This window comes from Natator depressus, chromosome 6 (assembly GCF_965152275.1).
Source record: "Natator depressus isolate rNatDep1 chromosome 6, rNatDep2.hap1, whole genome shotgun sequence".
In the NCBI taxonomy this organism is placed as follows: Eukaryota; Metazoa; Chordata; order Testudines; family Cheloniidae; genus Natator; species Natator depressus.
In genome coordinates, this window is record NC_134239.1 from 49,493,851 (window position 1) to 49,508,150 (window position 14,300).

General features: G+C 37.8%; 1 protein-coding gene across 6 annotated transcripts in view; it reads right to left on the reverse strand.

Moving 5' to 3' along the window:
- Positions 1–6,464: 6,464 nt before the first annotated feature.
- SHANK2 (SH3 and multiple ankyrin repeat domains 2) overlaps positions 6,465–14,300 on the reverse strand; it is a 615,311-nt gene continuing 607,475 nt past the window's right edge. For 2 of the 6 annotated variants that reach the window (XM_074955235.1, XM_074955234.1), the window contains one exon: positions 6,465–11,476. In XM_074955235.1, the coding sequence (XP_074811336.1) occupies positions 10,903–11,476 (574 nt within the window). In that variant the 3' untranslated portion in view covers positions 6,465–10,902. The remainder of the gene's footprint in view (positions 11,477–14,300) is intronic. The other 4 variants (XM_074955236.1, XM_074955237.1, XM_074955238.1 and 1 more) reach the window with 2 other exon arrangements.

Consider the following 14,300-nt stretch of genomic DNA (forward strand, 5'->3'; position numbering starts at 1 on the left):
TTCTATTCTGTGGAGTGTGCTATAGCCTCCTCAAGCAAGAGAGGAAGTCACCACTAGGGTGCTCAAGGGGCGCACTTGGGGCGGGGACGGACGGACGACACTCCAAAGTGCATCTTCTGAATGCAACATTGTCTTCTTTAGCCTATGAAGATAAAGTACTAACAAACTTGTTCTCTATCTGGATAAACTACAGCTGCATCTGTTTTAGGCATTGAGCGCTATCTCCATAAAGGGCCCATAGGACTCAGTGTTTTAATCTTTAGGCAACCTACTGCCTAACTGAATCCACAGCCCTGAGTTAGGAGCCAAGATCCGTGTACTACACAGGGGGAAGAGGATGGGATCTACAACAGCCAGAAAGCTGAATGGGGAACCACCTAAAGTAGCCAGTAGGAAATGGTGAGGGGCGGGGCCCTAAATCCTACCCCTGAAAGGAGTTTGGTACCTAACTCTGGGCTGGATAGAGGCACCTCCCCTTCCTCAGGATTCACAGCCATGAACCCACTCCCTGTCAGTTTTCCTTTTTTTTAAAAAAAGGTAGCAGTGCCCAGTTGGGACTTTGAACTTGAATTTCCCACATCCTGGGGGAGTGCTCTAACCACTGGCCGAGCAGATAAGAAGGGCAGCAAGCGCCCCACCACCACCCTCCTCGGTTTTGCAGAAGGGCCATTCTGATAGATGTGTTTAAGGCAGCCTCAAGGTGTGTCTACCAGAGCAGGGCCTGCAGGCAAGATAGGTAAGGAAAACCATACTGTAAATAATGACAGGTTTCAGAGTAGCAGCCGTGTTAGTCTGTATCTGCAAAAAGAAAAGGAGGACTTGTGGCACCTTAGAGACTAACAAATTTATTTGAGCATAAGTTTTCGTGAGCTACAGCTCACTTCAGTGGATGCATTCAGTGGAAAATACAGTGGGGAGATTTATATACACAGAGAACATGAAACAAGGGGTGTTACCATACACACTGTAACAAAAGAGTGATCACTTAAGGTGAGCTATTACCAGCAAGGGTGGGGAGGGGGAAATAAACCTTTTGTAGTGACAATCAAGGTGGGCCATTTCCAGCAGTTGACAAGAACGAATCCCCTCCCTCCCCCCACTGTTCCTCAGATGTTCTTGTCAACTGCTAGAAATGGCCCACCTTGATTATCACCACAAAAGGTTTTTTTTTTTTTTCCTCTCCTGCTGGTAATAGCTCACCTTAAGTGATCTCTCTGGTTACAGTGTGTATGGTAACACCCATTGTTTCATGTTCTCTGTGTATATAAATCTCCCCACTGTATTTTCCACTGAATGCAACTGATGAAGTGATGCTCACAAAAGTGATGAAGTAGCTCACAAAAGCTCATGCTCAAATAAATTTGTGAGTCTCTAAGGTGCCACCACTACTCCTTTTCTTCATACGGTGAATGGCACCGGCGCTGAGGCATCACATAGGGTGCTGGGCTGCTCAGTGGTGCATGTCCACAGCAGAAATTCGGCACTTTACCAGTACGAATGTAGGCATCAACAATGTCAGAAGGCAGCAACTGAGCAGGGGTTTCTGTGATGAGTGGTAGCTAAATGGTGTCGTTAGGTGCCTAAAGGTTCAGTTAAGCACCTAAATTCCCCTAATGACTCCAGCCCTTATTTGCTAAAGAAATACTAAATATATTCTTCAGCAAACACCACAGAAGACAGAGAGAGAAATTAAAAAAAAAAAAAAAAAATCCTGGATTTAGATTTTCCTCATCTAATTTAGTGACTAAGGGAACAAATAACACTTTTGCTTTTTTGAAGTCATGGGTATACTTATGCATCTAGGTCATCAGGCTACCAGACAGCACATAAATTGCTATTCTATTTGTAATATTACAACTTACTTATGTTTCAGCAGTTGTCTCTTCACTTTGAAGTTGTAAAAGGTTCATGGCAAAAATATTTTACAGATGGTCTTGATGACACTTTAAAGGTTTCCTAATTCCTCTCCATAATAGTGTAGCAATGTAAGAAACTATCTAAGTCCAGAGATGATGGACTAGAAAGGTTATCGTCCATGTGTCTAGCTCTGAAAGTGCATTGCTCATCATCATAGGATTGGAAGGGACCTTGAAAGGTCATCTATTCCAGTCCCTGCACTCATGGCAGGACTAAGTATTATCTAGATCATCCCTGACTGATGTTTGCTGAACCTGCTCTTAAGTCTACAACTTCTCTAGGCAATTTATGCTAGTGCTTGCCACCCTGACAGGAAGTTTTTCCCAATGTCCAAGCTAAACTGCCCTTGCTGCAATTTAAGCCCATTGCTTCTTGTCCTAGTTGCAGAGGTTAAGAAGAACTGTGTTTCTCACTCCTCCTTGAAACAAACTTTTATGTACTTGAAAATTATTGTGTCCTGTGACAGGATCCCTGGCAAGCAAGCGGAGAGCAGGGTACTGCTGTGTCCCATTAACTCTCCAGCCTGGGCTGTATCTTACAATGCTTTGATAGTGACAAGCATCAAACTCTTCCAGGCACAGTTATCACCCAGCCCAATAGCAAATGGAGCCCCCGCCACACATCTGGATTGTATGAATGCTCCCTGAGCCACTCATGAATCGCACAGAAAGGCACCAGGCAATTCCCCGCCCCCCCCCAGTTCCCGAGCCTTGCATCTCAGAACTGTAATGTCTTGCCCTGGTCAGAAGTCTGACCAGTAGCCATATAAGTTTATTACCTTTCCACCCCTCCCTGTGTTGAGCTTATAAACTGAGCTGAGATTTTCCAAGCACTTCAACCAAAACATTGTTTTAGGTGAAATAAAATCTTTCTGTAGTTAATAAATCTGTTTTAAAGTGATTATAAATGGTAGGCACGAAAGGTCAGAGATAGTTACCAAAAAAATAAAAGGTAAGCATACAGTCTAAATCTTATTACAGTAGGCAGTATTGGGATCAAGCAGTTTTCTCACCTCACCGAATGTTACAGTTCTTAAAAACTTCAACTGAGGAGACTGATCCCAGGCTTATAAGGGTAAGCCTGTGTATTATCTTCCCTGTGTTCATGTTGCTTCCAGCATAGATGGGAGAGGAGAAAGGCAAAAGCATGATGCCACTGTCTATTTTATATCCTCAATCCATGTGCCTGGAAAACATTAGCCCAGACATGTTCCTGGTGGGCTTTGCTGAGTCACAGGGTTGAGCAATCCCCCATTATGTGGTGTGTGTCTTACAGAATTGTAAATCCCTTGCTAACAACTCCTCAGCTGAATAATGGGTGTGGAGCACCATCCTTGTTGTCACTGGGGAACTAGCAGTTGAGCCTCTCAAACTTCCAACATATTTCAGTAACAGCCATGCAGCAAAATCTCAACTTCATGCCTACTAACGGTATACATATTTGGATGGAACAATGGGTTTCAGTAGATCATGATTTTTTCATATGATATCTTACATGGCATGCTTTGTAATAAATATAATTATACAACAGGGATGAATATGGGGATTTGCTTTGAGGTTCAGAGTACCACCTGTCTTCCAGACTAAACAAATTTTTTTCAGTCTTCCCTCATACGTCACGTTTTCTAGACCTTTAATCATTTTTGTTGCTTATCTGAACTTTCTCCACGTCGTTCCTGAAATGTGGCACCCAGAACTGGACACAACACTCCAGTTGGGGCCTAATCAGCAAGGAATAGAGTGGAAGAATTACTTCTCACGTCTTGCTTACAACACTCCTGGTAATACAGCTCAGGATGAGGTTTGCTTTTTTTGCAATAGTGTTGACTCATATTTAGCTTGTGATCCCCCAGATCTCTTTCTGCAGTACTCCTTCCTAGGCAGTCATTTCCCATTTTGTATGCGTGCAGCTGATTGTTCCTTCCCAAGTGAAGTACTTTGTATTTGTCCCTATGGAATTTTATCCTATTTACTTTATACCATTAGTCCAGCTCATTTTGAATTTTAATCCTATTCTCTAAAGCATTTGCCCCCCCTTCCCCCCTCAGCTTGGTATCATCCGCAAAACACTTCACCTTTCTGTGCTTCAATCTCTGCACCTGCAGCGAACACTGACCAACATTTCTAAAGTGGTTAGAGCTTCTCAGAGGAAAGTATTATTGTGTTGGTAAAGTATTACATTTGAATGAAAGAGAACAGGCAACAGTTTTGGAATGTTGCTTATACATAGTGATTCCACCCTTCCCTGCATAGAGGAAAGGTAGCTGATTACATTGTTGTAACAAAATGGATAGTGGATAGGAGATGTGGCCTTACCGGAGTAATGGTAAGAAAGTATTATTTTAGCAAGATGCATTTAAATATATACCTCTAGTTTGTCTATTTAGAAATCTGATTAAAATTATTTTGAGGTGTTCTGATAAACTGGCAACAGCAAAGAAGCACAATTTCTAATTCTATACTAGTCTCCTTTGCATCTGGAAGTCAACTCCCCTCACCCAGCTCATGTGAGAAAAGTTCATCAGTTCTCTAACCTTCTGGTGATGGATCTGAGACTGCTACCTTGACTTGTCATGAATCTATTTACATTATCAATATTAATTTAGAAATAGCCATGATGCGGTCACACCAAGCCTATAATTTTCTTCAGGCTCATCCTTAAAAGAGAACATACATATGCATCTCAGTGGAAAAAAAAAGTTTTCAGAAGTTTGTTCAAGTGGAAGAGAATTAAACTGAAGCCTGAGATCTGGCAGATAGCCAACATCTCACCTCAGTTCTTATATAAGGAAGTTTAAAATAGACACAATTTAAGGTTATGGAAAGGCGTGAGTGGAAAAACTAGTTCTTTAAAATACTAATGTTATTAAGTACAGCTTGAGATTTCTCTACAGTGGCTGTTGTAGAATCTCGGAAGGTAAAAGCAGTATAGTAGGCTGAGCATTTATGCCAGTACATTTTAATAAATATAGTGCTGTTCTCCAACTCACACATTAACTTCTAAACCTAACCAGGAAACTTCAAGTTAGAAATCCATACTCACGCTTCTTAGAGTTAGGCCTGCATACACTGTGGGTTAAAAAAAACCCAACCACAGTTCTGTATCCACATTTTGGGAAATGACCACCAGCCATTACGATCTACTGAACTAGCTCCCCCACTCAAAACACCCTGAACTTTAGGGCATTTGCAATCTGGATTTGAAAATTCTGGCTTATCTTTAACATTTTAATGAAACTTTTTTAGTGGTCCAAGATTTTCAGTGCGGTAGGCAAAATCTATTTTCATCTTTTGTCACCCTAACAAAAACATGCCTACTAAAGTTGAAGGGGCAGTACAAAGATGCAATCTGAAAAACACATGTTGCAATTCCTTAAACGCTGCTTATTTTCTGAAAAAATGTGACAATAATTCAGCCTTATTCTTTGACTTATGTAGTTGGCCCAACATGCAGTTGTCAGATTCATTTTGATGAATTTCTGTTGAAAGAATGCGTATATTAATTATATTTTAAAGCCAAATAAATAAAGGTTTTAAAACATTCTGTGCCTATATAAAAATACAGCTCTGAGACCATGGCCCTCAAAGACCACTAGATGTCAGCATAAAACATTAACATAATTAAAAGCAAAAGCTTATTTGTTCTAGTTATTGTATCTGTTACCTTGCAATCAAAATATAGTACACTTAACTAAATAATTACATTCTAAGTGTATGTTCTAGTAATACATTTGTTAATGGAAATTAACAAACACAATCTGATTTCAATTTTCTTTATTTCATTTAGTTTAACTTAAATGACTGTGATTAAGTCATATAGTCTCATGATCAAGAGAAGGCCCCAGAATATCATCTAGATCTTAACATTTCAGTTTTTTTTAACCATTTTTAGTTGTGCATTGATAGGGACTTCTCAGTTCAGAAAACAAGGCACTCTAACTATTTTATCAGCTACGACAATACATGGATGATAAAAATGTTCCTTTCCTCTAAGTACATCATTTGAATACAACATGGTTTTATGCAGATCAGATTCAAAACATCCAAGGCACACACTTGTTTTCCTTTGTGTGTGTTTTGAAGCATCATTGAGTTAGGATTTCCGATAACCATACTGTTCCAGATTAGTCGCACTGGACAGTATTTTGTTGTGGTCTTGGACATAAAACTGTGAAGACTGTGAAATGCAGAAACATGTTACAGGAACAAGAGAAAAAAAAACCACCAATATAATTTGGATAATAATATAAATTATTAAATATTCTGCTCTCAGAAAACTGGTTGTATAACCACCTTGATTCCCACATAGAATTAGCAGTTCCACAGCATGTTATAGTTGTGTAATACACAACTATTTTTTATGATTAATTTGATCATGTACTGACATGTATACCGACAGATACAAAGATATTCTGTATAATTGAATTATTAAAATACCTGAAATAAAACAAAGCTGTTGATATTAGAATAATATGTAGGAAAACAGGAAATAAATCCAAAAAAAGTAGAAGAAATAGATCATCATCCCAGGAAAAAAAGGAAAGTATTAGATATAAAACAGAATGACTGCTGTTAAAATATTTATTTCAATATCTAAAAAAAATTCTTCAAGTTACAATTAAAGATAGAAGAAGAATGCGGAGCCCAATTTATCCAAAGTACTAATGAAGTCTGGCGGTAGTGTCTATCACAAGAGGTCTGAACTCTGGATAAGAACTGCTGCTGCTTTTTCTTCACTGTTTGTAATGCGGCTCTCTCCTACAAAAACCCTGTTAGAATTTCACCAGATTGCTAGGTAGGCCAACAATTCAAATGTCTTGCATAATCAGCTACCCTTATTTGATAACACCAAAATAAAGACCGACCTCAAGTCCAGAAAAATGATCAGCTGAAATCACTTCCAAGCCAAAAAAAAAATTCCATCACTTAACGCAAAAAGAAAAGGAGTACTAGTGGCACCTTAGAGACTAACCAATTTATTGGTTAGTCTCTAAGGTGCCACTAGTACTCCTTTTCTTTTTGCGAATACAGACTAACATGGCTGCTACTCTGAAACCCATCACTTAACAAAATTCTTTACTTTTCAAATCTTATATGTGAATCTGAAATTCAAAACCTATTTGGTTTCAGCATTAAAAACCTTTAACTAAAAGATAAACCAAAGCAAACTCTCCCCCCCCAATATTTGATAAACCCATTTTCTCTCTAGCTATATGTAGTTAAAGCATTTTCTGCTGTTTCAATAACGTTACATTAGATTGTAAGTTTGGCAACTTTTTAACAAAAATTCAGACAGCTTTCACTGTTTGCAATCAGAACCACAACCTTAGTGCAATATTATATTTATTTCTTACAGGAATTTTGGTTGCCATACAAGAGTATTAAGGATCGGGGAAAGTGCAAGTTACAGGAGCTTGATTTTTAATCAATTTGAAATAAGAGGAATTAAAGCACAAAAATTACAGCAACATAGATAACGTGAACACAAATTGTTACACAAACTATATTGAGAAACATTAATATCTAGGAAAGAAAAGAAAAAATGTAATGGAAAAATTATCAATATTTGTGGCTTACACACAATCATTGCCAGATCAACTGGGTAATGCTTGTTTAAGAACTCAGAAAATCACTATTTTTATTAACTTAAGTACCACAAATAATTAGCTTCTGTGATATGTAAATTCTGTAAATCAACAGTCACATCTAGTCATTTTATAATATATGAATTAAACTTAAAATGTTCCCAGACACTCAGGGAAAGGAGCCTGCAGTTATACACAATTTACATCTTGTGTGATTTTGGTATTGTATACACAAATATTACAGAAACTAGGCATGTAAATGCAATTTATTTAAATTACAGTATATAAACAAAAGTTGATCCTAAAACCTGGAATATCATAACATGTTTCATAGATCTCTAACATTTTCTTCTCCACTATCATAGTAGCGTGAAATAATAGGGCCATTCCCCTACCCCCATATTTCCAAAACTGCTGAAAATACTAGGAGTTATATCTGTTACTATTGCTTTCTGTAGCAAAGTCATCAAACAGAGCTAGAGACCAATTCATCTTGGCAGAGGTGTATTTTATTGGTAAAAGTAGATCCTTTCAGGCCCTGTTACCCTTTAGATCATAAGACACAATGTAAAAATAAACTATTTCATTAGCTCTTTAGTGTTTTTAATCTCTGTTCTACTAATTATACTGTACCTATTCTTTAAGTGCCTGAAAAGATACATAAGCAAGAAACAACACTTGTTTAAGAAAGGGATTACCATCAGCTGTAATTTACTTGTGTATGTCAGCACTCATTAAACCTAAATTCAACAATAAGATTGTGATTAAAAAGCAGCTTAAAAGTCATCTTCTACATTTTCTTTTACTACCGTATTATCTAATGTATTTTCTGGCACATATTATAGAGGTAATACCAACTGTAGTCAAAGAAACAAAAAGGAGCATGGCATTAGTGGTTTATTTACTGAATTCTGTAATATCACCAAATGGAAGACAATGATGGCTGAATTACCATTTTTACACTTTTTATAGTATTTGATGGCCTTAAGGTGCCATTATTGAATATCTGAATGAAAATGTCATTCTCTGCAACAATAGCCATGTAACTATGGAAAAACTCAGTACTCTTGAAAGTAAAATGCCTCAATATTTGATTTTTATTACAAGGTTACTTGGAACTTTCAAATACAAATATAGACCTGCAAAGGGTGTAATAACAGATGTTAAGTCAAAATATTTGTTCCATAAAGGGGGCAGGAGGTTGAATAGTTGCTTTGCTAATGCATTGTTAATTGTGTAATCACTTTTGAAGAAGTATTCATCCTCCTTTGAAGAAGTTCTAGGAAAAATAGAAAATATAACACAGCTCTGCTGGTTCAGATGCATCCAAATGAGGTTGATTTAAAAAGGTCAAGACTTATTATTCCACAGAAATAGTATTAAACCACAAAAGTGTTTTTTTTTTGTATTTTTTTTGTATTTTTTTTTGTATTTTTTTTTTTAGTTTTTAACATTCTAGCACTGAAGTGGCACAAAGGCTGCCCAGTAGACCAGCCACTTATTTTCTTAAAATATTGTGCTTATAAACTATCTGTACAACTATTTAAACTTGCAGTAAAGAAAGGTATTTAAATTGCTAAACTTTATGTACTTGTTCTAGGGCTGTTGAAGACCTAATTAGACACTTGATTGTGAGAAGAAAAAAAAATTATAATTAGAGATCGGCTGGACCATAGCAAGGGAAAAAAAATCAGGAACCTTCCAAAAGATGGGAGAACCTGATGGTATGGTAGGTTGAGAGTCTGGCTGTCCATACATGATGTGCCTACCTTGAACAGGTTGAATGTTCAGAAAGCAAGACCCACAAAACTTCTACAGAAATTAATAGAGGTGTTAATTATAAAAGGGGTCAGATAGAGAAAATTGTTAACTTTAAAAAAAAAAAAAATCAAATCTGCCAAAATGGCGTATCCCCACGACGCACAGAGAGTGCAGTCAACGATCAACCCCAAAGTGGGGCCAATTGTCTGTAATACTGATCAGGGCTTGATGGATCACTGTCTGGACCCTGCCACTAATAATTTCTGATTACAGTAAAGAAGTCACTAGAGAGTGATGGGAAGCTTTCTGCTCCTGCTTAGGCATTGACTATGCTTCCTCTGCCAACAGCCCAACCCAGACTAGCCAGGAAATGGAAATGAGGAACCAAGTCCATAAATCTGGACCTTTCTGTTTTCCTGGCCCTTTGGAACACTTGCATTCCAGGACACCACATGTCCCCTCCCTTGTTAACATTTACCCTTTAAATATTTTTTTAAACTGTAGATGATCACCTGCTGAAACATTTTTATTTCTACTAACAGGCCTTATCCTGCTCCCAGTTAAGTCAGTGGCAACACTCCCACAAACTTCCATGGAAGCAATATCCTGTCTTCTATCCCAGTTTTTCAGAGTTGTTGAGCACTTGCAACTCAATGAATTAAGCACGATCTGTGGGGGCTCAGCATGTTTGAAAAATCTGACTATAAAAGTCTAAAGATGCACATGGACACAGTATAGCTAACACTCGTCACAACCACATTTTAATCTGCTCAGATAGTCAATTTAGGCCTCATTAGCAGTTTATCTGGCTGCCAAATGGGGGTGTCTGGTTCAAACTAGCCTCATTTCTTTGTATCTCAGAGAATGCTCTTCCAGTCTATACATAGTTTCCACATTCTACTTATCACGTCAGTACACCATGTTTAAAACCTGTTCTGCTACCTTGGAATTGTGCTAAATATAAACGCAGAAATAAAGAAATACCTAAGTAAAGCAGAACAGTTACCTTTGAACAAGAGTCTCCAACAGCACTATCAGCTTCACTGCCAACAAACCAAAGATCTACACTGGATCAAAATGACATTGTGAAAGAGGGGGTGAAGTAATGCATCTGCTATTTATTGATTAAAAACAGGTAACAAAAAAGTCAAGCATGTGAGGATCTATTTAAAAAAGCCAAAAAGGGAAAAAAAGTTGAGATTCCATGACAAGAGTGTCAAGAACAGATTACCCTGGATGAAAGGGGAGAGGTGTATATAAAATAAGGTGTTTTCTGCTCAAAAATGAAATGCTTGTGGTTTTAAACAAAAAAAAAAAAAAAAACCGTACATGTTCTGGGTCCAGCTGAAGGGCACCATAAATGGATAGGTAATATTTCAAAGTTAACAATTATCTTTTGTCTCTATCTCCACCCCACACCTCCCCACCCCCACCTTTGAAATAAAATAGCCCCATTAATTTCATTTACTTGGGTTTAAGCTTGGGCACTAAACATACAGTCTGCATTACTGAGTACCAGCAGCTAAATTAAACCTTTTCTTCTTTTGCTGGCACTCACAGACAGCCAAGACATTTTGCGTATTTCAGTACCAGCCCATCTCTATTTATAACAGAAGTTTGAGAGGCAAGAGTAGCCATTTTTATCTGTCCAGTAGCTGTTTCAAAGCTCTTTCTATATTCATTCTGTGCCCAACTCTAGTCACTCCAAGGTCTATCAAGTCTTCCTTCTGAAGGTTTGGTAAATGGGTGCCATCTATTTCATTGTCCATGAAGGTCTCTTTATGTTCACCTAAGTTTAGACTTTCCAACCAATCTGCCACATCTGGTTTAGTCCACAGGTGGACAGGCTTAGTTGTAAAAGGCTTATTTGAGATTGGCTGTTGCAATATTGAGGGAGAAGGAGACCTGCTGCGACCTGTGTTCAAGCCAAATAAGTCCCCAGAAGGAGGCTGGCTGGGTAGGCTAAATACATCAGAGAGAGTTGGAGAAGGAGATGAAGCTGAAGCAGCAGGTGTCAGAGGAGCAGGCATGATGTCTTTGTTAATCTCTGTTGGTGAAACCACAGGGCTTGGAGCATGTCTCACTCCTGATGTCCTACTGTCATAGTCTGGGGACCTGCTCTGCAATGTGATGGGCTGGCTGGGTCCAGGCCGGACTGTAAAAGTGATGGTTGTACTTCGTGTACCTGAGACAGTACTCATTACTTCTGTGCTCCTGAAATTAAAAACAGAAAACATCCAGAAACGTCAGCAACTGAAGGAAGGATTTTCCTTACCAACAAGAGAAAAAAGTGGCTTTGGAGTAACAAAAATGAAGTTTTTTTTTTTGGACAGATCTCACACATGAACGTACTTTTTGTAACAAGGTCAGGTTAAGGCACAAGCACCAAGAAGTTTCCACAGTTCTTTCCCACAAAACAAACCCAACTCTCTATGATCAATGGTAAGCCATATCATCATTATAAATTAAAATCTTGCCTATGAGACGTTTAAAAAAATCCAGAGAACATGATAAATTTACATTTTCTGCCCTCTCCACGATCTCTATAAAGTAATACACAATTAAATGAGAAACTTAATGTTACAAACACAAGGACTCTTCGGGTATGAGTTCTAGATATGTAACTAGGGCATGAAGTTTAGCTCTGAATATGAACACCCCTCAAATACTAGGAGTGGTTGGTTTTGGTTTGGTCCCTTCTCTCATTAAGTCAGGATTTAAATCTCACACAGTGAAATAGGGTAGCTTAAAAAATGCAGAGCTTAAACATGAATTTGAAACTTATTTGAAGCATGTTATTTACTTTAGCTTTGAACTTAAAAATATCAAATGACGAGTTAATTTTAGTGCCTATTTTGATTCCTATTCACTTATATAAAAAGTTTCCTGAATCTCTTCAAAATGATCCCTGCAGAGACCACCTCTTGGAGAGAAAGTTTAGTTTAGTCTTTAAGTGTCCACTAAAGCCTTTGCTGACATTGCCTAGTGAAGGTGCCAATAATTTATATGGATATGGGTACAGGGGATTGGCATCACCAATCTTTTGGTGGAGATTATGACTTTTGTTTATGTTTATGAAAACTACTGACCTGGGCAGCATTTGAACTACCTACCGGTAAAAAGCTCTTTATCCCTTTACAAATACCTTGGGCCATCCAGTCACTGTTTTTTGGAAAATTTGCTTCCAATATTTTTTGACAGCAAACAGGCAACCCATCATAAGTGTGACGAGAGTACCAATCAACCAACAGCAAACCCAATTTATGTTTTAATAGTCAGTTCTTCTTTCCTCCCACAATGTTGCCACTTTCGGTTTCCCTAATCAGATTTTTTTTCCCCCCTGGCAAATGACTATCTGTTCCTCATGATGAAAAACTTTCCAGTTATAATTAGATGATCAAGGTGGACATCTCAGGCCTTAAAAATCTATGAATCTATTTTCCTTTTTGTTAAAATGACAAATAAAATAGGTTTTCAGTTTTAATTTATTTGGCACAGCTCCAGTTACTGTGGGTCAAATTTTGTAAGATGCTAGGTGCCTTCAACTCCCTTTGACTAGAAGGAGAATTGAGGGTGCTCAGAGTTTTGACAGCTCAGTCACTTGAACAACAAGTGTCTAATAAAAATATGGCCTGCCTATTTTTTTTGTGAACAATGCGGGGATGTCTATTCGTGCCCTGGAAAATGTTTTAAATGACGTGTGAAGTGATGCAGTTCCAAATTTATACAATCTGGCTACCATGAAAATGGTTAAATTTAATCTGACTGTTTCATCAACTGGTATTCTACAGGCATATTAATTTTGAGCCAATAGTTCATAAAGATGTTCAAATACAAAACACCTGTACTAGCAGTATACACTATTTCAATTATATTCACTGTGATGACAGCTAAAGGTCAGATAAATCAGATTTATCTGAAAAACGCAGAGTAACACAACATATCAATTCTTAGCAGGGCCTGATCCTGCAAAGCCTTATTTTTTGAGTAATTTGTATGCACACAAGCAGTACTAATTTCACACAAACCATTTCACAGGTTCAAAGGGAACAGGCAAAATCTTTTAAGGCTTGCAGGGTCAGTCCTTTAGTTACTCCAAAAGTATAGTAGGAGCCATAGTTTCAGAATTTAGCTATTATTGCACAGTATTGTAATTTGACCAAGAAAGGTAAAAATCTGCAAGGTTTTCAGTACCTTCTTGTGAGTTTCTTGTATCCTAATGGCTCTCAGCACCTTGCAGCATTGAGCCCAAACAAACAGCACTAGCAGATTGTAAGACATATATAGTAGGAAAGAAATCAGTGAACCAAGAGAAGTAAATAACTTTACTAATTTTAACTTAGAACTAAGTGGCCACACTCAAATTCCTCAATAAGGCTAGACACCATTTGAAGACCATGGTAGTTTTGCTATGAAAAAGAAGGATTGCACTCTATGGCCATGATTTACATAAACGGCCTAATCCACTAGCATGTGAAAACCTCTCCATATGCCTCCACCTACTGTGTGTCTTTGATTTAAATTTCCTATACTATTATAAAAAAAAACCAACACAGTTTGATTATTAATCCATGTTCACCACAGTGGTGCCAAGGGTCCCCATTGTGCTAGGCACTGATATTTTCCTGTTGCATAGCAGTGATATAACTGACAACATTGGGTTCCATCTCCCACTTCAAAACGTACAGTCACTGCACATAAATTACTGCTGTAATGGACTCCAAGTATATGTTTGTTCAGAAAATCATTACTTTACCTTTTACATGGAAACTGCATTATGCAGTATGTTCTTATCATAAATATTTATACTATTTCTATGGCACTGTCTGATAGATGGGACAAATCTGTTTTAGTTGATTAATGAAAGACATTAGCAGCTCTATCTCAAACAAACATACTGTAATGATAACATTTACACTTTTATAGCACCTTCATTCCAAGAAACCCAGAACACCCCACTAACATTAATGAATTTAACTTTACAATTGCAAGCCTCCTCTGAGGTAGCTGTTAACATCATGGTATGGATGGGACAATA